Source organism: Glycine soja, chromosome 8 (assembly GCF_004193775.1).
Source record: "Glycine soja cultivar W05 chromosome 8, ASM419377v2, whole genome shotgun sequence".
In the NCBI taxonomy this organism is placed as follows: domain Eukaryota; kingdom Viridiplantae; phylum Streptophyta; class Magnoliopsida; order Fabales; family Fabaceae; genus Glycine; species Glycine soja.
Window position 1 is genome coordinate 43,197,619 of NC_041009.1, and position 25,320 is coordinate 43,222,938.

Below are 25,320 nucleotides of genomic sequence, written 5' to 3' on the forward strand. Positions count from 1 at the left end.
TTTTTTTAGTTTATACTTAGACCAATTTTTATTTTATTTTTTATGGAAACTTAGAACAGATGTTAATGAGCAGAAATATCAATTATGAAATAAAAATACAAGTAATTAATATTTTATTTTAGTTCTTATAGCTCAATTTTTTAATAACACTTTTTTGGTCCTTGTTCTCTAAAATTATTTAACGTAATTACATTTAGATCTTTTAAAAGTGTTACAAAACTGCAACGGATAGTGTAAATTAAAACAGCTAAAAAGAGATTTGGGTAGATTTTAATCGTCATAAATAAATACAACAACAACGCGTTATCCCACTAGGTGGGTCGGCTATATGGATCAACTTCCGTCTAATCGTCGTAAATAAATAAAGAAAAGAAAACAAGACTTTGTTGTGCCATCAACCATGGCCAAGGCAGAATCACGCGTGACAAACTTTCATAAACGAATTGAGAACCTTATTGGCATTGGGTCAGAGCCATCGGCGACTGTGCTTGTTTTGTTGACGGATTTACATCATCAATTCCAGTTTTGTAACAATTTTGAAGAATATGGATGTTTGCATTAGGCAACTTTAGACATCCAATACCAAAAGGTTTAACAATTGTAACTATATGGACCAAAACTCCTATTTTAAACAATAGGTATCAAAAGCTAATTAAACTTTTATTAAAATAGCAAGCCTAGGAAGCATACGTGTGTATATACTAAAATTGCTGCATGAGTGAACTACACAAATTCAATATAATTGTTCACCATACTTCAGACAAAATAATGTTGGCCCAGTCCCATTTAATGTAAGACTCAAAATCTATGCCAGTTGACCCGAACCACACACAAACAATGGTAGAAATTTGGAGTACGTATATTGGCCACAGTAGCCTACTCAACTGAAAAGCAACCAACCTATGAACTTTGCTAGCTGTTTCCAAGCCATAGCAATTAAACTTTTCCCCTTTTACTTTTATTTTCTTGAAATTTTTATGTACCAAGGTGGGTTGGAAATTTCAAATTGGTAAATCAGGTTAATTCCTTTCTATTAGCTAGGTGCACTCAATCTTCCATGTTTATATACACTATAACATTTTATACAGCATCACCTTCTGTATGTCTATTTATTAATACAGAAAAGCATACACATACTATGTATTGATTGCCACAGCCTGGTACAATCAGCCACAACTGTTTCTCAAAGTAACTTGTATATTGATATTCATTTATACCTAAGGGTATGTCTCTATCCTGCTCCCACAAATGTGGGGGAACTGTGTTGTAGATTTCACTTTCAAGCGATTGATATTATATGTTCAAGGTAACTCCCCTAATTAATATATTGAATGAGACAATTTGTGTAATGCTAAATAAGGTTTCTATATCCTAAACTTCTTTAGAGTAAACATATGCTAAGAAAATGGGGTGTACCTTCAATTAGTACCAAATTTGCACACAAGTTGCTTAAGCTTAATTTTGAAAAAAAATAAAAGGGTTTGGAGAGAGAGGATATTTGGATGTATTAGACATGTGCTCAAGGTTTTTTCAGAAAATTTCAGGCTATATTACAAGAAGTAGTGAATTAATATCATGAGTAAATGCACCCTGCAAAACATCAACTAACCACACACTCTTCCCACCCGCTAATATTTACTTCTCACTTCTGTGAACTGTTTTATATTCCATGCTTTCTCCCTTCCCCAAACCACACTTCAAAATCCTCTGGTAACCCTTATTTTATCTATTCTCTCTCTTTCTTTTGTGTTCTAAGCAGCTAGAAGCAATGGAGAGGAAAAGAAGCCATGCCTCTTTCACCATGTTTGCAATGCTTGTTGGAGTGATCTCTCAGAGCCTTGTCATTCCTGTAGTATCCACCACTGTTGAAGATCAGAAGAACTACTACACCCCAGATCCACATGCTGGAAGTCCCCCCTCAGGTTTCTCCGATTCTCTGTGTAATCCTCTAACTGAAGTATCCACATAAATTAGTCCAATATTGATGCAAAAAGCATAAATATATAGTGTGTATTGCTAGCAACTGTATGAGTGAATATAACTTTTCATAGCATAATTATACTACCTGCATGTGGTCCTTTTCATAACATAATACACTACACTTGTTGCTTATAACAAGGACCAGAGGTAATATCATTATTAGTTTTTTATTCATACGTTGCTGGAAGTTTGAAATGAACCAACTTAAAAGTTAATAAAAGATTGAGTGTGTTTGGTTACACGTGTCAGATGCAGTTTTTTGTCTTTAATAACAAACTAATAGTTATAACTTTTACATCCAGAAGTGATTTCTTACTTCTCAACGAATTTCCAAACACGTATTAATTTGGATGATATATATTGTCTTTTTTTTTTTTTAATTTCTTCTCCACTCATTGCAGGCTCACACAGTAGTACTCCTCCATCTCATGGCCATGGAAGCTCTCCACCCTCACATCATCACAGTAGTCCAAGTACTCCATCAACACCCTCAGGTGGAAACTGTGGATCATCACCTCCACAACATCATGATCCAACAACACCCTCAACTCCATCAACACCATCAAACCCTCCCTCAGGTGGATACTATGGAGGTAGCCCCCCAACACCTGTCACTGTGAGCCCACCAACTACTCCAGTTGACCCTGGAACCCCTAGTATCCCCTCACCACCACTCATTCCTTCCCCATCTCCCTTCACTGGCACATGCAAGTAAGTTATTAATTTCACAACTTTGTTTAATGTTGCCTACCCCATATATATGTAATATACAGTGAAGTATATGACACAAAAAATGTTCCCCCTCCCACCTATATTTTACATTATCCTTAGAGTCTTTAGACCAAAACCCTTACACCTGAAAGGAAGTAAAACCTGTGAAATGAAAAAACCAAGGTTGTATATAATATATCAATCCTAATAATTCTACATCACTTTTTAAACACTTCTTGTCAGAGTCACCTTTGCTCTTAATTTCTTTCTCTTTTTCCTCCTTTCGCATGTCATGTAGAGGTATAGAAAATAAAATACCTTTGCTCTTAAGTTGTTATGTTAATTTTATTTTAAATTTGTTGCTACACTTCTATAACATTTTTTCTCTTTATTTCTCTCCATATATCTTCATTTTAGTTTACACTCTCTTGTCTCTCTTATCACAAAAAATATTGTGAAAATTATAACTGAAAATATATATCAGTACTCTATATATTTAATATACATTGGATTTTTTATCCTAATATGTATCTTTTTCTATGTTTTGTTTTTCACATCACATTACTTACTATTATATCATACTTTTGTCTCATCTCTTCTTATTTCATTTTTTCCCCTCTCAAACATGCATGCACTTCCACAAATCAGAAAAGAATAATCTTTTTTTGATAATATATTATTTCAAGTTATATAGTAACTGATGGATCTTTTCCATTAATCTTCAGCTATTGGAGGAATCATCCAGCAATCATCTGGGGAATCCTTGGCTGGTGGGGAACCCTAGGAAGTGCATTTGGTGTGACAGGTACTACTGTTCCAGGGTTCAGTCCTGGCCTTAGCTTGCCACAAGCACTTTCCAACACAAGAACTGATGGGCTAGGAGCACTCTACAGAGAAGGCACAGCTTCCTTCCTCAACTCCATGGTGAACAACAAGTTCCCTTACACAACCAACCAAGTCAGGGACAGGTTTGTGGCCTCACTCAACTCCAACAAGGCAGCAGAAGCACAAGCCCAGCTCTTCAAGATGGCCAACGAAGGAAGAATGAAGCCTAGACCATGATGAAATACAGATTAAGTAGTAGTACTCTTAATTAGTTAATTAGTATGGTGTGCCAATTTATTGAGTTAAGACCATTTTATATTTAAGATTTCTGTTAGTTTGTGTCATTTAAGGCTCTCACATGATATGTTCATTAATATGCATTGAGATGGATATCATGTTAATTTCTTCGAAATTTAATGCAAAATTTATGGTTTTGGTTTGAATAAAGTTTATTCATTGTTGCCATTGATGGTTCTAGACCTTCATTCATTCCAAATATTACAAGGCTCCATTTGTTTACATTTAAATGAAAAAGTAATGATAAGATAACTATTTTTTTGGTGTTTTGTGGGAGTTATATATTATTTCAAATTTATAAAAGAAAATAAACATTTTTAATTTTTCAAAAAAATATTACATAATAATTATTATTATTATAATTTTTTAAACACGTTTTAGTTTTAAAAAATAAAACTAAAGGCAATATTCTTTATAAAAAACCAAAAATACTCAAATAAAAGACCCTAGTTCCCCACGTTAAAAGCTGAGTCAAGCTGAATTAATTTTCCCAAAAAGAGTTATGATATATGAACATTTATATATACCAAACTTTCTCTCTTTTTTTCTCCTGGGTGCCATTTAGATATTAGGTCATGAATAATTGTTCTTTCCCCAATAGAGTAATACCGAAGTAGCCATAGAGTAGAAGTGTGATTGGGATTTACTACATGAACTCCATTCAAATGATAAGAATAATTAGTGAGTCTTGCAGCCGAGCAAGGTCCCAACCTTTTGAATGTTTAAAGTTGTCTAGGATTGTTTCCTAGTAAGACAACATACATGAAAAGGAGATTTCCATTATATCCCAGAGGAATACCCTTTATATGTATGAAAGGGAGCAAGTGAATAGCAATGGGAGGAGGACCAGTTAGTGCCTACTTAATTAGTTATATATTCCGAAAAATAAATGGTATTGCTGTCATTAAGTTTGGAACGTTTATTATAACGGTAGCTAAAGATGTTTACCCCCATGCAAATTAATGCTAATGTATCAGGGACACATGTTTAAAATTTAAAATAGAAAATATTCATTAAAATGTGTACGTCATTAATAATTTTTACAGTGATTTTAAATGTATTTCCAGTGCAAGTTTCAATAGAAATTTTATTATTTTGAATGTCAAAATTATGATGATAGGAAAATAGATGGAGTGAAGTTGGAAATGCTGCGGTGACGCCTAGCTGTAGTAATGGTTGTGTGGGGTTGGAAGCGAGCTGTTCCAAAAGACCAAGGAACAGCAAAGTAAGGGTTTCATGCTTGGAATCAATTGAATTTTGGAGAATAAGGAATGGCTTGAACCCTGCAATTCTGATTGATTGTATAGCTGCGTTTGAAGGGTCCCCACTCCCCAGTTAATTTGTCATTGATGGCCTGTAGTATAGGGCATTGTCCACTTCTTTAAAAGGGGGTTTTGGGAGACAAGGAGTAAGAGGAATGAAAGCTAGGTAAAATTATGAGGGGTCATTTGTTTCAAGATTTTATAGTACAATTTCAAGATTTTATATGTTAGAAAATATTTATTTATAATAAATTTAAGTTATATAAAATAAATAATTTTTACTTGTACACAGTCTCAAAGTAAAACATATTTTAAAAAAATTTCTAACAATATATATTTTAATACATTTTTAACATATTTTTATTAGAATTTAATAATTATGTACTAACAGTATAAAATATTTTACACTATCATCTAATCATAAGTTATTGTTAATATAATTTTTAAAATATTTATCATAAAATTCAATAAATTTATTATATATGATAAATTATGATTAAATCACGATATAAAAAAATTTAGATTACAAGTGTATAATTTTTTCTCTTTTTATTATTGTTTAAATTTAATAAAAAAACTAAAATATGTTCCTATCACTTCTACTTTTTAACGCAGAATTCATGCATACTAAGGCATCAGCTTGTCACGTGTTAACTTATTAAAACTTATGATCCTCGTGCCGCCATACGTTGATTAATATTGTTGGTTTTTGATAAGGATTGTTGAGGAATATTTTGCCTTAGACAAAAAAAGAAAATGAAAGAAATATATGACGAATAAAAAAACGTAACTCGTGCTCCATGAGAGTGATGAAACTAAGTGAGGCGTATTATTCAATTCAATTATTATTAATATGATAAACTATAAATACATGATGTCACAACTTTTGTTCACAAATTTAGAACAAAACTTCCATTTTTGCTACAACTTTTTATCGTTTTGCTCTTGTGACTGAGGAGCTCCTGTAAGTTATATCCCACTTTTCAATTCACTGCTATTATATAATTGTTGAGCTAGTATTTTCTATGATTGAAGATTTTGATCGTTTATGTTTAATTAAGCCTATCTTAGTTTGTACTTTCGTGTTATTAGTTTATATTTAGTTGTTGTTTTAATTATACTATTAGTTTGTATTTTGATGTACTTTCTACGTTAGTTTGTTACTATATTAGTCTTGTTATATTTCTCTGCTTCAGTGTTCACTCTGTCTAGTTATATGTCTAGTTCTCTATGGTTTTGAGTCCTTAATATGCTGCACCCTCGTTAGGAAGTTCTTACAGTTAGTTTCTCTAAAAAATATAGTATTTCTACAATTCATAAATGATATAATAATTAATAAAATCATTAAGGGCAGTATTTGGATAAGCAAATTAAGAAATAATTAGGATGACATTCCTTGAAGGCGGTGTCAATTAAAAATACATCCTTCTTGATTGAATAAATACACCTCCTTTTTTACTTTATATTTTACACATCAATACCCATTATTTCAAAATTTACACATTCTACTCCTAACTTTATCAATCTTTACACTCAACAGTGTATCAAAATTAAACTGTTACTTTGCATAAAAAAAAATAAACTTTTACTTTGGTGTTTAATTGTTCTAAAAGCATATATTTAGCCTCTGGGTGGGGGAAATGAGGTTTTAATAAAATGTTCCGATAAATTCATGTGACATGACTCATGATTCAACACTTTGTGCAAAACTGGTGACATATGATATATATCTAACTAGAAGTTTCTTTGCTTTGCACAAAAGTTATGCAGACATGGCCAACACATACAAGCCAAAGAACATTCTCATAACAGGAGCAGCAGGCTTCATTGCATCTCATGTATGCAACAGGATAGTGCAAAACTACCCTGACTACAAAATCATAGTCCTTGACAAGCTAGATTACTGCTCAAACTTGAAGAACCTCATTCACTTGTGTTCATCTCCGAATTTCAAGTTCATCAAGGGAGACATTGGAAGTGCTGATTTAGTGAATTACATCCTCCTCACTGAGTCAATTGACACCATAATGCACTTTGCAGCACAAACTCATGTTGACAATTCCTTTGGCAACAGCTTTGAGTTCACCAAGAACAACATCTATGGCACACATGTGCTCCTTGAGGCATGCAAGGTCTCAAAGGGTCAAGTGAAGAGGTTCATTCATGTTAGCACTGATGAGGTTTATGGTGAGACAGATGAGGATGCTGTGGTTGGAAACCATGAGGCTTCTCAGTTGTTACCTACCAATCCATATTCTGCCACAAAAGCTGGTGCTGAAATGCTTGTCATGGCATATGGTAGATCGTATGGATTGCCGGTTATAACGACGAGAGGGAACAATGTTTATGGGCCTAATCAGTTTCCTGAGAAGTTGATTCCAAAGTTCTTGATATTGGCTATGAAGGGAAGGAGTCTTCCAATTCATGGGGATGGATCTAATGTTAGGAGTTATCTCTATTGTGAAGATGTTGCTGAGGCTTTTGAGATTATTCTCCATAGGGGTGAGGTAGGGCATGTTTATAATATAGGGACAAAGAAAGAGAGGAGGGTGATTGATGTGGCTAGGGATATATGTAGGCTTTTCAATTTGGATCCTGATAAACATGTCAAGTTTGTGGAGAATAGGCCTTTCAATGACCAAAGGTACTTCTTGGATGATGAGAAGCTGAAGAATTTGGGGTGGTGCGAGGGTACTACTTGGGAAGAGGGTCTAAGGAAAACCATGGATTGGTATGTTAAGAATCCTGATTGGTGGGGTGATGTTTCTGGTGCTTTGCTTCCTCATCCAAGAATGCTCACTATGCCAGGAGTTGAGAAGTACTGCTATGATGACATCGATAATGTGACCCAAATCGCTTCCGATGGCGATGTGAACCATTCTAATCAGAACAGAATGGTGGTTGTTTCAGCTACAAGGAACAATGTGTCACCACATAAGGCTTCTTTGAAGTTCTTGATATATGGTGGTGCAGGGTGGATTGGAGGGCTTATTGGAAACATTTGTGAGAAGCAAGGGATACCCTTTGAATATGGCACAGCACGATTAGATGATAGATCACAAATCTAGGTTGATTTTAGGAACATTAAGCCTACTCATGTTTTCAATGCTTCTGGTGTGACTGGAGCATTAAATGTAAAATGGTTTGAAGATCATATACCAGAAAGCATACGTGCTGTTGTTGTTGGTGTGTTAACATTGGCAGATGTCTGCAGAGATCATGGTCTTCCTATGATGAATTATGCATTTTGTGGTAACTTTGAAGACAAAACAAATTCCACAGATTCCTTCTATTTTAGAACACAAGCCAAGGTAAGTTCATATAAGCTTGCATTTTGCTATTTATGTTGCACACTTTTTTGCATGAGTTAAGTATTTAGGACTTGTTAATGAAAAAAATTTATAGTATTAGCATATAAGAAACCATGAAAGATATGACTTTTAAAATAGTTGTTATAAAAGTTAACAAATTTATCTTATATAACAAATTATAATTAGATGACAATATAAAAAGTGTTTACATTATCGATGTTTTTACTATTTACTGGTTTTTTGCATGGTCACTAATTAACTTTGTTTTTATCACAATTTATGTTTTCAGGTTGATGGGTTGCTAAAGGAATATGAAAATGTGTGCACCCTAAGAATCCAATTGCCAGTGTCATCTGATCTCAGCAACCCACATAACTTCATCACTAAGATAACAAGGTCTGATAAAATGGCCAACATTCCAAACAGCATCACTGTTTTGGATGAACTTGTGCCAATTTCAGTTGAGATGGCCAAAAGGAATTGCAGGGGCATTTGGAACTTCACAAATCCTGGTATTGTGACCTGCAAAGAGATTCTTGAGATGTACAAGGATTATGTTAACCCTACTTTTAGATGGGTTAATTTTACACCTGAACAACAGGCTCATTTCACTTCCCCAAGCACTAATGAGATGGATTCGTCAAAATTGAAAAAGGAATTTTCTGAGCTGTTACCTATCAAGGACTCATTGATCAAATATGTGTTTGAGCCAAAAAAGAAAAGCTCGGGGTTTTGAGTAGCATAATTAACCATTATAAATGTATACATTTTGTTCTCTATCATTTAATTTTTCCTTTTTTGGTTGGTTTGGATTAGTTTGATAGAATTGATTTTCTTATTTCTTTTACCTTTTTTTCCATTTATATTTGCTTCTGCTTTTTGTAGATGCTTGGATTTTCTAGTTTCTAAGTTCTATTCTGTAACAGAACTATTTTGGTCCAAATTAAAAGAAGTTGAATAAAGGGTTGACCCCTGATGTATGAATATTTCCAAATTCGTTCATGGATTTTTAAATTATTTATTAATAAGTCATGTACTAATAAATTTAGGGTAACTTTATGGAGGGCATCTTAAACCACTTTTCAATTTAAGCAACCCTTCTATATTTGTATCCTTAGTAGAGTTCTGCGAGACTGTGACTGGACATGCCAACCGTTTCAAGTCAGGAAAAAAAAATTAAAAGTTGTATGAAAATTATTAACACCAGCAAGAAAAAAAGAGAAATAATAATAAAAATTATCTAGTCTAAGATTTATGGATTCTTAAAAAAAATACTTATACAGCTATGCCCCATCATTTGTTTTTAAAAGTAATATAATGATAATGTACTATTATTTCTATATGGATTTAAAATATGGATTAAGTATTTGTAATGGGCTTTAGTTGTTTTGGACTCTCATCCAAGTACAATATATTATTCAAGTGCAGAATTCTCAAGTATGGTAATGGGAAGTCCCTTATTTGTGAGTTGAGTTTTGGATGAAAAAGGAATAGAAGGCAATTTTTTTATTTATAATAAATACCTTTAATTTGATAATTTTTCAAATAAAAAACAATGTTTGGATCTTCAAATCGACTGATCTAGCATAGCAAAGCACCCACACTTTTAGGCTTAGTGCTTAAGGGTTGTGGACTGTCCAATGAAGTACTCTTCGTAATAGGTGGACCTCTAAGGCATTTGAATCATGCATTCTCTTATTTGTATCATGCATCTTTCATTATATTTTAATTTGGAATGTCCATTCTAGAAGGTAAAATTACATTACAGAATGAGATTTTCAAAAATATAATGTGAGATGCTGGATTCAATAGTGGGAGTATAGGAAACAAATGTCTACCTCTAATTCTTGGGCTGATTCACAATATAATTTTTTTAGGAGACAATATAATTTTTTTATTAAACTAATAGTGTATAGAAATTGAGCTTTAACATTTCATTTCATTGAGTAATAAGATACTTATAAAATATCATACAAGTTGAATTTAATTTTATCCTTAAATTAATGATTAAATTCAGTATAAAGAAATAATGATTAAAACTAATTAACAAAAAGGAAAATAAATGTTTATTGAGGAAGAAACCTATTAGCTTAGCTAGTATCAACTTCTTTGTCTAGAATTTTTAATTAATTAGTATTTCAACCTTAACATTATAGAAAATAAATGTTTAATTATATAATTAAATTTTAAAATAAATAAAAACTTTTAAATATATAAATAATCTTATAATTAAAAATCTATGATAAAATTAATATTTTTGAACATATAAATTATATTTTAAATTTATGATAAATCATTTATAATATGATACATTATTATTTTCAAGTATTGATATTTTATTTTAAAAATATTAAAATTCAAGTAAGAACTAAAAATATTAAAAATGAAAACTCAAAAAGAGATAAAAGGTTAAGAAAAATCTCTATAAATGCTCTCATAGAAGAAAAATAGGTAAAAATGCTTTTATTTGGGTGTGGTCACATTGGAGAAAGGAAGACTTGGCAGTGGTGAATGGAAAAAAGAAAAGCAAATTGCTTGTTGCATGGTGGTGGTTGCTAGAAAAGTCATTGGAAAAGAAGAAAGGATTGCTTGAAGACAAACAACCAGCAGAAAGATCCACCGGATTGTAGAAATAGGATGACAAGCAGAGAGGTCTATCAGGGTCAGTATATCCCTGATGGAGCACAAGCTTCCTTTATTCCTCTCTCATGGAGAATCTATGCTATAACAGTGTTTTATTGTGTATTGTTGTGTCAATGTAGACCACACCTCACCTCATGTTATTTATAATATGAAAAAGAAAATTAATATTTATTACAAGATTAATCAATAATTAATTATTGATTAATAGGAAATAGAATATTTTAATAATAAATATAATATTTGAAATAATATCAAAATATAATCTCACAATAATGACAACTAAAAAAGTACCGTTCAAATATATCTATTCTAATTTATATATATAGGGGGAAAAAATGGTCAAATGTGCATTAATATAACATATACTCCCTTCCTCCATTCCTTTTTAATTTTCAATTTTTTTAAGGTTTTGTTTCTATTTGTATTTCATTTTAAATCTTAGAGTAACATTAATTATTCTTTTCTTAATTATACCCTTACTTTCTGGTTAATCTTTTATTATTTATCTCGTCTCATAAGAATCGCCATATAAAAAAATAAGTCACAAAATAATTCTTCTTTTAATTTTCAATATAATGTGATATTAATTATTATTTTTTTATTTATATCTCTTATAATATTAATAATAAACAAAAAATAAAAATAAATTAATGAGGATAAAATTAATTTTATAAAATTATTATTATCTTTTATACATTTTATTAATTTTTCTTATTCCGTATAAAATAACTTATGAAAAAAAAATTAATTTAATAAAGGATGTAATTTACTCCTACATTTTATTGTGAAGTAAAAATGAAAAAGAATAAAACAAAAAACTTCATAACCATTTTATTAAGATTAAGATAAAAAAAAATTACGAAAAGCAATAAATGCCCAATATTAATGGTATATAATAGTAGTACTTCATATACTATTATGCCAATACACTGAAACTCTCTTCTGTATATGTCCAATCACGAAAAGCTATAAATGCCCAATGATATATTGATCACTCCAATTAAACTGTTTGTATGGTTTGAGCATGCCAACTAGTTTTTATGACCCCCAAAAACGAAAAACAGCTCAAGAAGAACATGCTTTGTACCCCTCTATCTATTAAAGAGAATCCAAGGCCAACAAGCACCATTCAAATAAAGCTCAAACCATGTGGATGCTGCTAAATTAGCCATCGAGGTGTCAATCATTTATTGACCTTTTCATGTTATGTTCATATGTACATATGATTGAGTTTTCTTTCTTTCTACAGTATATCTTACTTTTTATCATATTTTTAAAATGTTTAATTAAATTTTTTATATATAGAATATAATCATTTTAAAAAATATATAAAATTCATTATTTTTCTTAAATATTTTAAAAAAATTTACATTTCATTTTAATACTTATCATTAGTTTGCATCCATTATATTAATTAATGACGTGACAGAGTTGCGTCACGTCCACTAAATAGCTAGGCACTTGCGGTTTATCTAATATTATAGGATAACTCCTGAAGTCTCCACGGCTATATATAAAAATAAAGACAAAATTGCTGATCATGAAAAATTAGTGGGTGATCAACTGAATAATAAAATTAACTTATATATATCATTCATTAATCATACGAGTTGATTACGTTAATGTTCATAGTATTAGTTTAAGAGCTTAAATAGAGTTGATCATTAAGTAATTTTTCTTTTGGATCTAACAAGTTAATTGGCTTAACTTTTCAGTTGGACCATTTTAGTTTATTTTTAACAAAAGCTAATTAAAGTCATGTCATTTGCCAAGAGTCTTAGCAAAGTTGCACCCAAGTATGAAAAACCATTTTGCCGACACTTAAATCCCGCATATCAGATGTTATATTTCTCCTAATATCTTGGGTGGTGGGTCATTGCCATAACGTGGTAATCATTCCACTTTGTTAATAATGTTTATTTAGAGTAATGCTACAAGTCTTATAATCTCAGGTGTTTAATTAGTTTTGGCTCTGGGGATTAACAGGGCGCATAGCACTGTATTTCTACTACTGTAAAAAAAAAAAAAAACACTGTATAGTCTGTATTTCTACGAACTTTGGTATGTAAAGATCTGTATATGAACCTTTGAATTTGGCATATATTGTGTTCGATTTATGTATTGTGTTTTATATAAACATAATTTTTAGGCTATGAATTGTTTTAATCAAATGATTGTAAATAAAACTTTTCATTTCTCATAATGTCTATATCTCAGTTCTCACACATGATACTCCTTATATGTGTGTGACATATTGTCTAATGAGAGGATCAGAAAATCTTGATAATGCATATATATATATATATCCAAACCCATATACTTGATTAATTTAATAATTAATAAGCCGATATAAAATAGAATTAATAATTACAATAATATATACCCATATATACTTTCAGTAATATATTTAACATAAAATTTCTCACCTCTATTACAAAAAAAAAATTCCCCACCTCTTCATGAGTATGTTAACTTAATTTTGTGAATATCCTTTAAAATCATTAATCCTACTCGACCGAACAAACATATACATAAATTTGACAGAACAAGAATAAGCAGCAACAGAAGGAATTTGCTATTGCTTGTGGCATAGGTCATGGAGTTATTGGCACAGGAAAACATGTCCGCTAAGGTCACAAACTGCATGTGGCTGGTCTCATTTTTGGGACCATAAACAAAAAACAGTATATAGTTAACTTTTAGCGGATATGTTGATACATTGTAAGAAATATACTTATATCTTATAAAGAAATAGATTTAATTTTCGTTGTTATTGTAAACATTTATTGATAAATAATTTGTAAGGATCTTATAAGTATTTATTGAGCATGGTCTGACTTGATAAATTTTGAGATCTAACTTATCTAAATTATTTATCATAAAAAAAAACTTCTAATTAGTAGGCCCATTCTGACGACGTTGCATTGTTCTGGCTTTCGTAAGATGCAGCAAATTAAGCAACCAGCGGCAACGTGTCAACCACATGCATGGTTGATTCCTTCATCAGCCACGTTCCTCTTTGCTTTTTTCCATGTTCCATTTCAACAACACAGGCCAAGGATTTTTCCCTTCCCTTCAACGATCCCACGTGTTGGTTGAGCACAATCTGTATTGTTTTCTTTCGGGCTAAACATTCACTTAAATTTGTGGCAAAATATAATCACAGAAACTCTGTAAACTATATATATATATATATATATATATATATATATGAGGAATTGGTATACATGATGACTTATTAGCAGCATTTTTTATTTAAAGAATTGGTATCAGAAAAATTAATTAATTATATTTACTACATATTTAATTAATTTAGTCATGCTCGTTGAATTGATTTTGAGTCAACATGTAATATTATAGAATTGATTTTAAGTAAATTTGTGTTTGTGGAAATATGTTTTTTATTCTTGAATTGGTTTAGTCACACAATATGTTTGAAAACTTACAATTAAAATTGATTTTGTGTATATATTACCAAAATATGTTTTGTCTTGTTGTTCATCTGGACAATATCAACATTAAATAGAATTATACTTAAAACAAATTATATTACTAAGTTAATAGTGATGTAACAATTAATTCTAAACATTTCAATGAAACTTCCACAATTAATTAAAATCATGTTTCTAACACACACTTAAACATCTTGATCATTATCTTAAACTCAAAGTCAGTGTTTTTCAAACTTAAATCCAAACCTTCTCATAGAAGTAGTATTTTAGAGTAATATAAATAAATAAATTAAAGAGTAATATAAACAAATTATACTTAGAAGTATATATTAATATTATCCATATGTAAATATGAATAGTTAATATTCTCCTTAGTTTTGTATGTAGAGTATGTGATTATTCACAAAATTCTTTTTAGTATAGTTATCTATATTAGTTTTATATTTTTTGTAACCACTTCCTTATGATGGTTCTACACTAATTTATTTTCTCTTTAGTTTGTAATTTTTGCCAGTTTTAAACTCATGTTAAGTCTTATTACAAAGTTGAAATCTCACTATTCTACCATTAAAGGAATTAAACCCACAAAATTATGAATGAAATTCATCATAGTTCTCGTAAATTTTAATTAATAACAAAAACATACTTTTGTAAAAAAAAAAACAGTATTGAAAAGAATGTACTGCATTTTTCTAGCATTCCTTTAATGGTTTCTTTTTTTTAAAAAAAAGAAGAAGAAGAAGAAGCATTTCTTTAATAGAAATACTCACCGGATTCTGTGATAGGGAAAGAAGTCTACTTATTTTAGGAGTAAGTCTAGTTTATTTTAATTAATTTAATAATTTTTTTGTAGACATTAAGCTTAATTAAGGTCACATTAAGTGTAGATTATTAATATAAATTTTAAAAATTATTTGATTTTTTTAAAAAAAAATTGATATTTTATCTATCAACTTTTATCTTAACATATAGATTATGTTTGACAAGTATTTTCATTTAGTTTTTAATTTGTTTATTAATTGAAAATTTTATTTAACGATTTCATATACAGATCTTTCTAAGTAACTTTTAGTATTTTTAGGAATGTTAATTGAAGTAGTATTTTTTAAATACTAACTTCTATTTTTTTATATTTTATTTCCTTTTTATCTTTAAATATTTATTCAATTTTCTTATTACCTTCTTTAAATATGTTATTTTACATTTTTCAACTGCTTTAACAGATAATTTTATCGAACACTTATAATTAATAAGCTATCTTAAAAGCTTTTAACTATCAATTTTCAACTTTCAACTACTAGCTTTTTTCTAAGACTCTTTATTGAAAAAGATGATGGAACTCACAAATCAAGAGGGAGTGAATTGATTTCTAACACAAATCAAACTTAAAACCAGAGTGTAAAAAAAAAACTTTTTTTCCAATGATCATATCACAAACTTTTAATAAACCAATATTTAATCAATCACCCTTAATATAAAAATCTTTTGTTCAAGTTCTCTTACTAAAAGATATTTTTTTTAACCTTCATAAATTAATCAAGACCATAATGAAAAAGAAAAATAAGATCAAGAGAAGATATACATCAATTTTTATATTGGATCACTCTATCTCTAGAAAAGCTAATCCAATTATCTAATCCAATTCGAATTAGATTTTCACTATACATATAGAATTCTTACAAGCAATCACGATCAATTTTAGTTCCTACCAAGAAAAAAGAGACTAAGGTACCCAACTTTAGGAGTCATTTGTAAATAAGAGCCTAAGAGAAACTTACCTTTATCCCAAACTAGAAAAACCTATTCTAGCATGTCTTTATAAATTCATGCATATACTAACAAACAACATGTAAAACACACGAAAAACTGAGTTAAAGAGAGACACAAACTGATCAATTACATGCAAGAATTTTTGATTGAGTGAATGAGTGTCTTCTTGAACTCAAGAAAAATTCACAACTCACTTTTTACTATGAGAGCTTTAGAAAAACTAAGTTGTGAGTTGCACACTTATTCTATGCACTTTTTTCTTCTATTCAATGTTGTTAAAATGAGAATACAAGGTGATTATTTATAATGTTTTTCCCAATATTTAAAAAACTTTCAAAAATAATATAATCAATTAAAGTTTTATTGATCACTTCTGGGAACACTTTTAAGAGTGAAGTAATCGATTATGATCACCGAGTAATCGATTAAAACAGAGACTCATGAAAAACGAGACATGGTCTCAACTGAATTGTGTAATCGATTACGATTAGCTGGTAATCAATTAAATCGAAACGGGAATCTATCTACAAGCTACAAACACTTATGTAATTTATTACAATTAGCCTTGTAATATATTAAAATAGAAAATTTTATGCAATGAAGAAGTTTCTAACTTTAGAACAATCTTCTTTTTTTCTATATGATGATGCATGATTTACATATGAGAATATACTGATTAAAATGAAAGAATCAATACAAATGTCACTCAAAGAGTTAGGCATGTAAAAAGATAAAACTTCTTCAAGCTCCAAAGTTTCTTCATGTTGCTCTCCCTCTCAATAACATTTATGGCTGGTTGGAATTTATTAGAAATCACCATTTTTGGATAGGTTTTGTTTCTCATTTAATGATTTTTTCTCCTGAGTTATATTAATTATAAGAAGACTACCAAAATTTATGATTTTGAGTATAAATTCTAACTAATTATATAGAGAATCTTTGAGGTAGAATATCATAAAAAATATGGCTAGCATTCGTCAAATAAAAAAATAAAATTTAATTTATCTCCTTCAAAAAAATATTTAATTTATCTAAAACTTAACATGCATAATTATTTAATAATTAGATTTGTGAATTGTCTATTTTATATAAAAAAAATATATTAAGATTCAATGGATTCTCCATTCACAATTTTTATGAATCCACTAAAAGTTGTTTATCATTAATTGATTTGGATTTAGATCCTCTTATTATATTATTAAACAATGTGATATGGTCGTATTAGAAAGAAAAAAATATAACTTTTATCAAATTTAATTAGAGAATTATTTTTTTTACTGAGTTAGTGAATCTATAATGGTCGACAAGTTTTTATTTAATAAAATATATAATATTTCTCCCCAACATAAATATATCATATCATTCGACAAAATAAGAAGATTCAAATTGAATTTGATTGAACGTGATGATAGAGAGATTTTAATTTTGGCATACGTAAGTATCCTGTACTGTAGGTCAATATAGATCATGGATTGGACAACTGGCTAAAGAAGCACCACTTTTTCCATATGGATATCCTTTGCATTTCATCTCTTTAGCTTAATTCATACTCTTATATATATATATATATATAGAATGATCCACAAATATTGGTACTTAATAACACATTGCGTAGTGCGTAGCTCACAACCTCCTTTAACGTCCTGCAAATCAAACTATGTATAGCTTGTAAGATATAAAGCAAATTATAATTCAACAAGACATGTTTGCAGTACCAAACTCGCAAATTTCATTCCATATGATTTTAAGCTTTACTCGTTCAAAATATAACCAATATCGACAATGTCTAACAAGATTAATTTTAACCCATTCATGATCTTGATAATTAGTTTGAAAATGACCTTACATGGTATATTCCGTATTTTTCTATTTGAGTGCAGATATTGCATATCATCAATATTTATACAATAAGTGAATTAACTAGGAAGTGTTCTTACAATGCTTATGTATTTTCTAAATTTAAATAAAATTAATAAGAAAAAATTTAAGAAAAAAGAGAGTTTTATTATTAATAATGAACACTGTATTATATTAAATAAGACTAAATTAAAGAGCTAAGACTTTTAAAATTGAAAAAATATGAAAATAAATTAAAATAAATTATTGAAATTAACACATCATTTTCATTAATATAGTATGTCCAATTTAAAATTTAAAATTCGAATCCGAATTAAAGATCAATTAACATCACAATAGTCTTAAAATTCAGCTTGTTTAAAAAGAAACAACGTTAACATATTTTAAATTTGATAGAGTGTATTAACTAAAATCAAAGTAAACAATGTTATTTGAAAAAAATAACAAAAAACATTAAATATTTAATAGATGAAAAGTTATGTGATTTAAAGAGATTGAAAATAATTTTGAAAACATTGTTATTTATTAAAAATTAAAATTATAGTATATAACGTAGATTTATATCATATATAGAGAGAGGAAGAAATAGATATAGATAGATGGACAGACAGATAGTATTAAGTTTTTGAGAATTGACTACCTGACATGATCCAACAAGGTTAACATTTATAGTTGTAGATAGTATATATTTAAAAATTACTTGTATAAACATCTATAGTTGTACCCGCAAACGGATTCTCTCATTAATAAATTACTTGTAGATAGTATATATTTAAAAATCTATAGTTGTACATCATTAATTTTGCTTATTGTTCTTAAAAATAAAAATAATTTTATATTTTTTTCTTCTTATATAAACATCTTGTGGACTTTTATATTGGTGAGTCAGAGTAGAAAAAACTTACTTTCTTTAAATATTTATTTAATAAAATCAGTGTTTTAAATTATTTTTATGAATATCTATTTTTTACTGCATCTAAAATTTTTAATCAACACCAAATATAATATTCCATCCATCACATTATAATTGTTATACATTATAATTGTTATGTAAGAAAAAAATCATCACAAAATTAAATAATTAATATTTTAGATTTTTAATTTAATATTAATTATTTTTTTATTTGTAAATTTTATCATATTAATGATATAGACTAAAAATAAAATTAATGATGATACGATTGATTTTGTAAATTTTTTATTTTCTTTGACATTTATTTATTGATTTTTTTGTGTGTATAAAATAATATAAATTATAATTATAATGAGATGGAAGGAGTAATATATTTATAAATTATCAATCAAAATAATTATTACTTAAATTAATTTATAAAAAAATATTTTTTACATTTGGTATATTTACGTACATATGCAATGCAAAAGATTTTTACCTTGTTTAGTGGTATGTTCCAACTATGGATTGGGATAACTCTTTCTGTCCTTTATTCTTAATTTTTTTTTAAAATAAATGTTAAAAAAAGTACGAGGACATAGACATATAAATACACCCAATTTTTAAATAAAGAGAAAGAGAAAATTTGAATACTCATAGGACTGAACATGTAATATGTTAGAATTATGTTGAAAATTTTGATATATAAAGGGGTATTTGGTTTGGTTGTTTTCTATTTTCATTTTCATTGAAAATAGAAGATGGTGATGAAAATGTATTTGATTGGATTTCTATTTTTATTTTGAGTGAAAATATTTTCTTAAACGAACCAAAAACTAAAAATAATAAAATCTCATTTTCAGTGTTTTCAGTTGAAATCATGAATTTCATTTTAGATAAAATGAAAACGTAATGACAAGAAATGTAATTTTAAACAAATCTAAAAATATATTTTCGTTTGAAAATGCATTTTCAGTGTTTTTATTTCTTGAGAGAAAAAAACTAAAAATTAAACCAAATATGTTTTTAAAATTCTAATCTTTTTAAAATGAAAATAATTTTAAAAAACAAAAACAAAAAATGAAAATAGAAAATAAAAATGAAAGCAAATCTAAGAGTCAAATTGAACTTGACAACTGATAACAGCGTTGCTCATGTATATTAATTATTTTCAGATCTGATAATGGTACTCACAAATTGAAAAATATTCATATTTTATTGTTTACTGCAACTTGTGTTTGATTATACAAATTTGTAATGTAGGGCTTTAAAAATGGGCAATATATTATATATGCAAATTGGTATTAGAAATTATATATCAAAGAGAAAAAAAAAGATTCGATATTTGTAGTGTTCTTAAAAGAAATTAGCATGTTGTATTAAATTAGTTGATCAATTCTGATATTAAAGGTATGATAAATTAATTGTTTCTTTTGCATACAAGTCAATGTTTTTTTTCATCTTTTTCGTTTATTTATAAATTAATTAATTGTCAACAAAATATTTCACTCGTATAGTTGTCATACCCAGCTATGATGGGATTGTGTATAAATAAATAAAAACTGATTAAAAATATGTTTTTTTCTGCATATAAAACAAAATTTTATCCAAAATATATTATATGTGGCATTTGATTTTGCATATTGATAACATAATCTACAAAAATTCTCAAAGTAGATTAAATGAAATTGAAGCGCCTTCGTTTTTATTTTTTGCAAAACCTAAGTATAAAAATGATATGAAGAATTTTGTTACGAATAACCATGAGTTTTATTGGTTAATTAATAAATTAAAAATAAAAGCATCTTTTTGGAATGCAAAAATAAAATAAAAAAACTGCAGAAAAGCCAGAAATCATCATAAGATAATGACATAATAGACTTCATTGAACTTTGAGGCGTACAATGTAGCAATTTTTTTATAATTAAAAGATACTTTTAGGACGGTCTAATTCATCTGTATGTTTAAGAAAAAAAAAAATTTTTTTCTACTAGAATAAACGCTTAAAAATTATAATACTATGTACTAATTTAAAAAAAAATTAAAATAAATTGTTAATATTTTAAATTAAATGTTACAAATAACAATGCATTATGAATATAATAACTCAATTCTTTTTTCACTTTATCAATCATATATCCACTAAAAAATATGATATTTATAACGGTTAAAATTGTAATTTTGACGGTAAAAATCAACACAAATTCTATTGATAGGACTATAAACATCAATAACGGTTAGTGATGATTGTTAGTTAAATATTAATATTTGCATGTCAGTAAATTTGTGCAATTTGTGATAATTAATGCTTTTTTAAATACACATTTAATTCAAATTTGTCTTTTCCATTAAAACTAAAATAGAAAATAATTACTACTAAATACATGAATTAATACCAAATTATTCTAACTTAATCGTTATTCCCAACTTCAAAACTTTAGTATAGATGTATTAAATATTTAGAGAAATTTTTTTTATTGCTTATAAGATATCTTCCCATACATGTAATTTCTAAAAAAAAAATAAACAATTTTCACACATCCACGCGCCAATTAAGTACGTGTGATCGTGCTTATATATAATAAATCCTTTTGGTTGTGATAATAATCCTGTATTTTGTGTAAGCTATTCTTTTTCTGAGTAATTGGAAAACAAAAGGAAAAAGGAACATAGAAAAACAATAGTCCTAACGAGAAAATGGTTGAAAACTGAAGCTTCCGGCTGGTTTGATTACCTATTTTTGTTTTCAATTTCAATACATTAAAACCAAAAATAAGTTTGATTGCAATTTACAAGATATTTTGTTAAAAATGTTTTCTAAATTGTCCAAAACTGAGAACACAAAATAGTTAATTATGCTTAGCATATTTTCTTTGATAACTCTTGAAATTAAAAAAAAAAAAGAGAAAATACGGTGACATTTTCAATTACAATCTTAGCATAAAATTTCAGTAGCTCTTCATATTAATTTATGAAAGTGAAAGTAAATGTAAAAATAAATAAAATATGATCTTATTTTCATAAACTTATCCATAAATACTTGTAAGAGAGAAAAAATTTTAAAAAAGTTTCTCTCAAACTAGTTTTTATAGGCTAATATTAAATGTTAGTTTGTTAATTTTTTTTGTTAGTGGGAGAGATTAAAAATCACTATCTCTTGGTTTTCACCCACTTAACATGCATTACTTTTTCTTTATTCTTTACATTCACGCATGCATGCTCTCAAGATACATTTGTTATTTCGACGAACTCAAGTTTGGCTACTGAACAAAAGTTCAAAGTCAGCAAGAAAGTGATGTGATTCGGACTCATTATAACTTGCATGTGATTGACCTTACCCATGGTCACTGCGAAGGTTTTCTTCAGTTTTAATTTTCCTTACCAGTGCCATAATTAATAAATAATTTTATCTCTTAAATATGATTATGAATTAGATTTTTAGTTTCTATTGTGAAAAAATATTTTTTTTTAAAATTAATCTCTTAAAAAAATCTTAATACTTGATGGAATTCAGAAATTAGTCATAATTTTTTAGAGATATCAGATATTATCAACTTTCCGTTGAGGAAACCCTAATTTTAAAAAAAACCTTTTGCAGAAATGCAATGTTATTTTGTTGCAATTAAAGTGGGGTCATATCACTAGGACATAAGTGGCAAGTTCTGGAGTGCTAGAAGACTAGAACTAGAAGCCAAAAGAGTGAAATAAAGGCAACAAAAACCTCATAGGTGAATTTGTTTTTTATTATTAAAAAAGAAAGAAAAAACTGTATCTCCCTTGGAACTTTGATCCTTATCCATTACAACGCAAAGCACTAGAGTAGTCAATACCATGTCTTGAGTGGATGTTATCCTGAATCGACATATTCCCATAAAATGAGATTATCATAATGGGGTGCCATATATACTTCAAGAATGATGGCAACCACTTACACATATTTTCTGAATTAAATAATTTTACTACAATTTGTCCAAATATGAAAGTTTCTAAACTTGATAAAAATTCACTCTTTACTTTTTTACGTAACAAAAATTTGAGATGCTTGTTGAGTTTACTTCTGTGGTAATTTCTGCCTTTATGAAATTGAGTTGAGTAATGTGAGTAAATTAAAGCAATGTTAATTACTGTGAGCATAAGCAGGATAACAATCTGGTAAGAATACTTGCATGCGTATCTAAAGATTAAAAAAAAAAATCACTATCATGTTATTAACTATCACCGGTTAAGTGATGAACTCACCGTGAAATTAAGAATATCATATATGAGTTGGCATGCTATTAATTAGTCTTATATATGTGATATAATCATGTGTATTTTTTTATTTATAAATTATAGTTTTAGTACTTCATCTTTTTTTATGAAATTCATTTTTAATTTTTTTTATCAATTTTATACTTTTATCATTATTGTTAGTCTGTCCCTTCAAGTATCACCAAAGTAAAGATGTGATAACCCCGTTGATAGATATGTGATTTGTCATATTGACTATTAGTTTGACATAATAATTACATATAAAATATTGTTGATTCAACATATTTTTTTAGTAGTTCAAAGCGCTATAAATTTTCTAGTGATGTAACATTGTCTAAAAAGATTTTTGAAAATTCAAAAATAAAAAACATAGAAAGAGATATAGTAACTCACGATATCAAAAACTTTTTGTTATTGCCTTATTCTATTAAATGCCACCATCGGCACCGAGTCTGTCTTCTATGCATGATGTTACTAATGGAGTAAGTAGGTTTTTGGGAGTGATAGTGAAATGAAAGGATTTAGTGTTTGTTTGAGAAGTGAGGCTGGGGATTGGATTTTCAAGGGTTTGAAGATTTGGGGAACTTTCATTTTGGTGCTTGAGGTTTTAACTCATGTTCATTAGTTTGTAATTTTGCTTATTCTTGTTAATTTTGCTAACCTTGTGTTGTTGATTTCGTGTTTTGCATCATGAGTTAGTGAGAGGCTGGTTTTTGTATTGAGGGTTATTGATTTTGTTTATTGCATATATCTACATACTTAGTCCTCCCACCACCACCACCACCAAAAAAAAAAAACAATTCAAACCAATTTTCTAACAAATTTACACCACCAAACAATTTGCAGAGCCTTAAAACTATAGAAAATGTCTTGAACCAGTATTTTATCATGTGCCTATCAAGTCAAACTATAGCTAATAATTTACATGACAAGTTATGTGAATTGTTAATGTAATTGCTGTAATACTTAACAATAATACTTGATGGAAGTGATTAAAAATAGTGACGAACAATAATTGAGATAAAAATTAGTCAAAATTTGTGAGGGACTATAGTGAATTTCATGAAAAAATGAAAGACTGAGATTGATAAAAAAATTGTTAAGAAACTAAAAATGAATTTTGTGGAAAGATAAAAAAACTAAACACAATTTAACAAAAAAAAATACATAACAAAAAGACTAAAAATATTAATAAAATAAAAATATAAAAATTAAGACCGATAAATATTTTATTTAAGAACTAAAAATAAAGTTTACAAACAAACTTATGAGTTGATTATATATATCTTCTAAAGCCTTATTTGATATAAGCATGAAAGAAGCCTCCTGGATTTTATCGAAATGAGTCACGATTAATTTTTTTAAAGGGGAATTGAGTCACAACTAATATATATATTATCATTCCATAACAAATTGTCAATGCATGGTATAACGTACAAGTATTTTAAAATTAATAGTTATCTTAATTTCTGATTATTATTTTTTTGAACACTATATAAATATTGAACTCAAACAATTACTTACTTTTGAAGTGTTACTAAAATATTTCTTAATATGGAGATTGTTTTAGTAAAGATTAATATAATACAAAACAAAAAGGATAAAGTGACAAATTAGATTCCAAACCATATGGATTTGAACATGTATGATTATGAGTCGATAGCTGAATAAAAAAAATCTGCATAATTGAATTGAATAGAAACCATTAAAATATTAGACATGCACAACTATGAAGTTGCAAGAATTATTCATGAAAAATACATAAAATTTAATAAAAATAAGAAGTTCAACCTCATTGCAGCAGTGAGTGATGCCGAGGTTACAGGATGATAGCGTCATTGAGCACCACAGACAAGTGGGACTGATTCTTGTTTGCCTAAGTGTTGGAGTCATGGAAACATTACTCTCAAAGAAAGGGTTCCATTTCCCTATCCCATATGTGCATGATTAGCTGTAAAGGTCACGAGCCATTAGTTTTCTTCTTATATGCCCCTTTTTAATTACTTCTCAAATTCAAGTTTTATTGGTGCTAGTTAGGGAAAGAGTTTTTCAGCAAAAAAAAAAAAAGT

General features: G+C 28.3%; 1 protein-coding gene and 1 pseudogene across 2 annotated transcripts; both read left to right on the plus strand.

The window, feature by feature from the left end:
• Positions 1 to 1,671: 1,671 nt before the first annotated feature.
• On the plus strand, positions 1,672 to 3,981 carry LOC114423875 (protodermal factor 1-like). Of its 2 annotated transcripts, none has more exons than XM_028390782.1 (3): positions 1,672 to 1,940; positions 2,382 to 2,691; positions 3,417 to 3,981. In XM_028390782.1, the coding sequence occupies exons 1-3, from the start codon at positions 1,769 to 1,771 to the stop codon at positions 3,751 to 3,753; spliced, it is 819 nt and encodes a 272-aa protein (XP_028246583.1). In that variant the 5' UTR covers positions 1,672 to 1,768; the 3' UTR covers positions 3,754 to 3,981. The 2 variants fall into 2 exon arrangements, with proteins under 2 accessions (XP_028246583.1, XP_028246584.1); XM_028390783.1 differs by having other exon boundaries at positions 1,673 to 1,922.
• A 2,862-nt stretch (positions 3,982 to 6,843) lies between these two features.
• Positions 6,844 to 9,131, plus strand: LOC114421529 (annotated as a pseudogene).
• Positions 9,132 to 25,320: the final 16,189 nt, after the last annotated feature.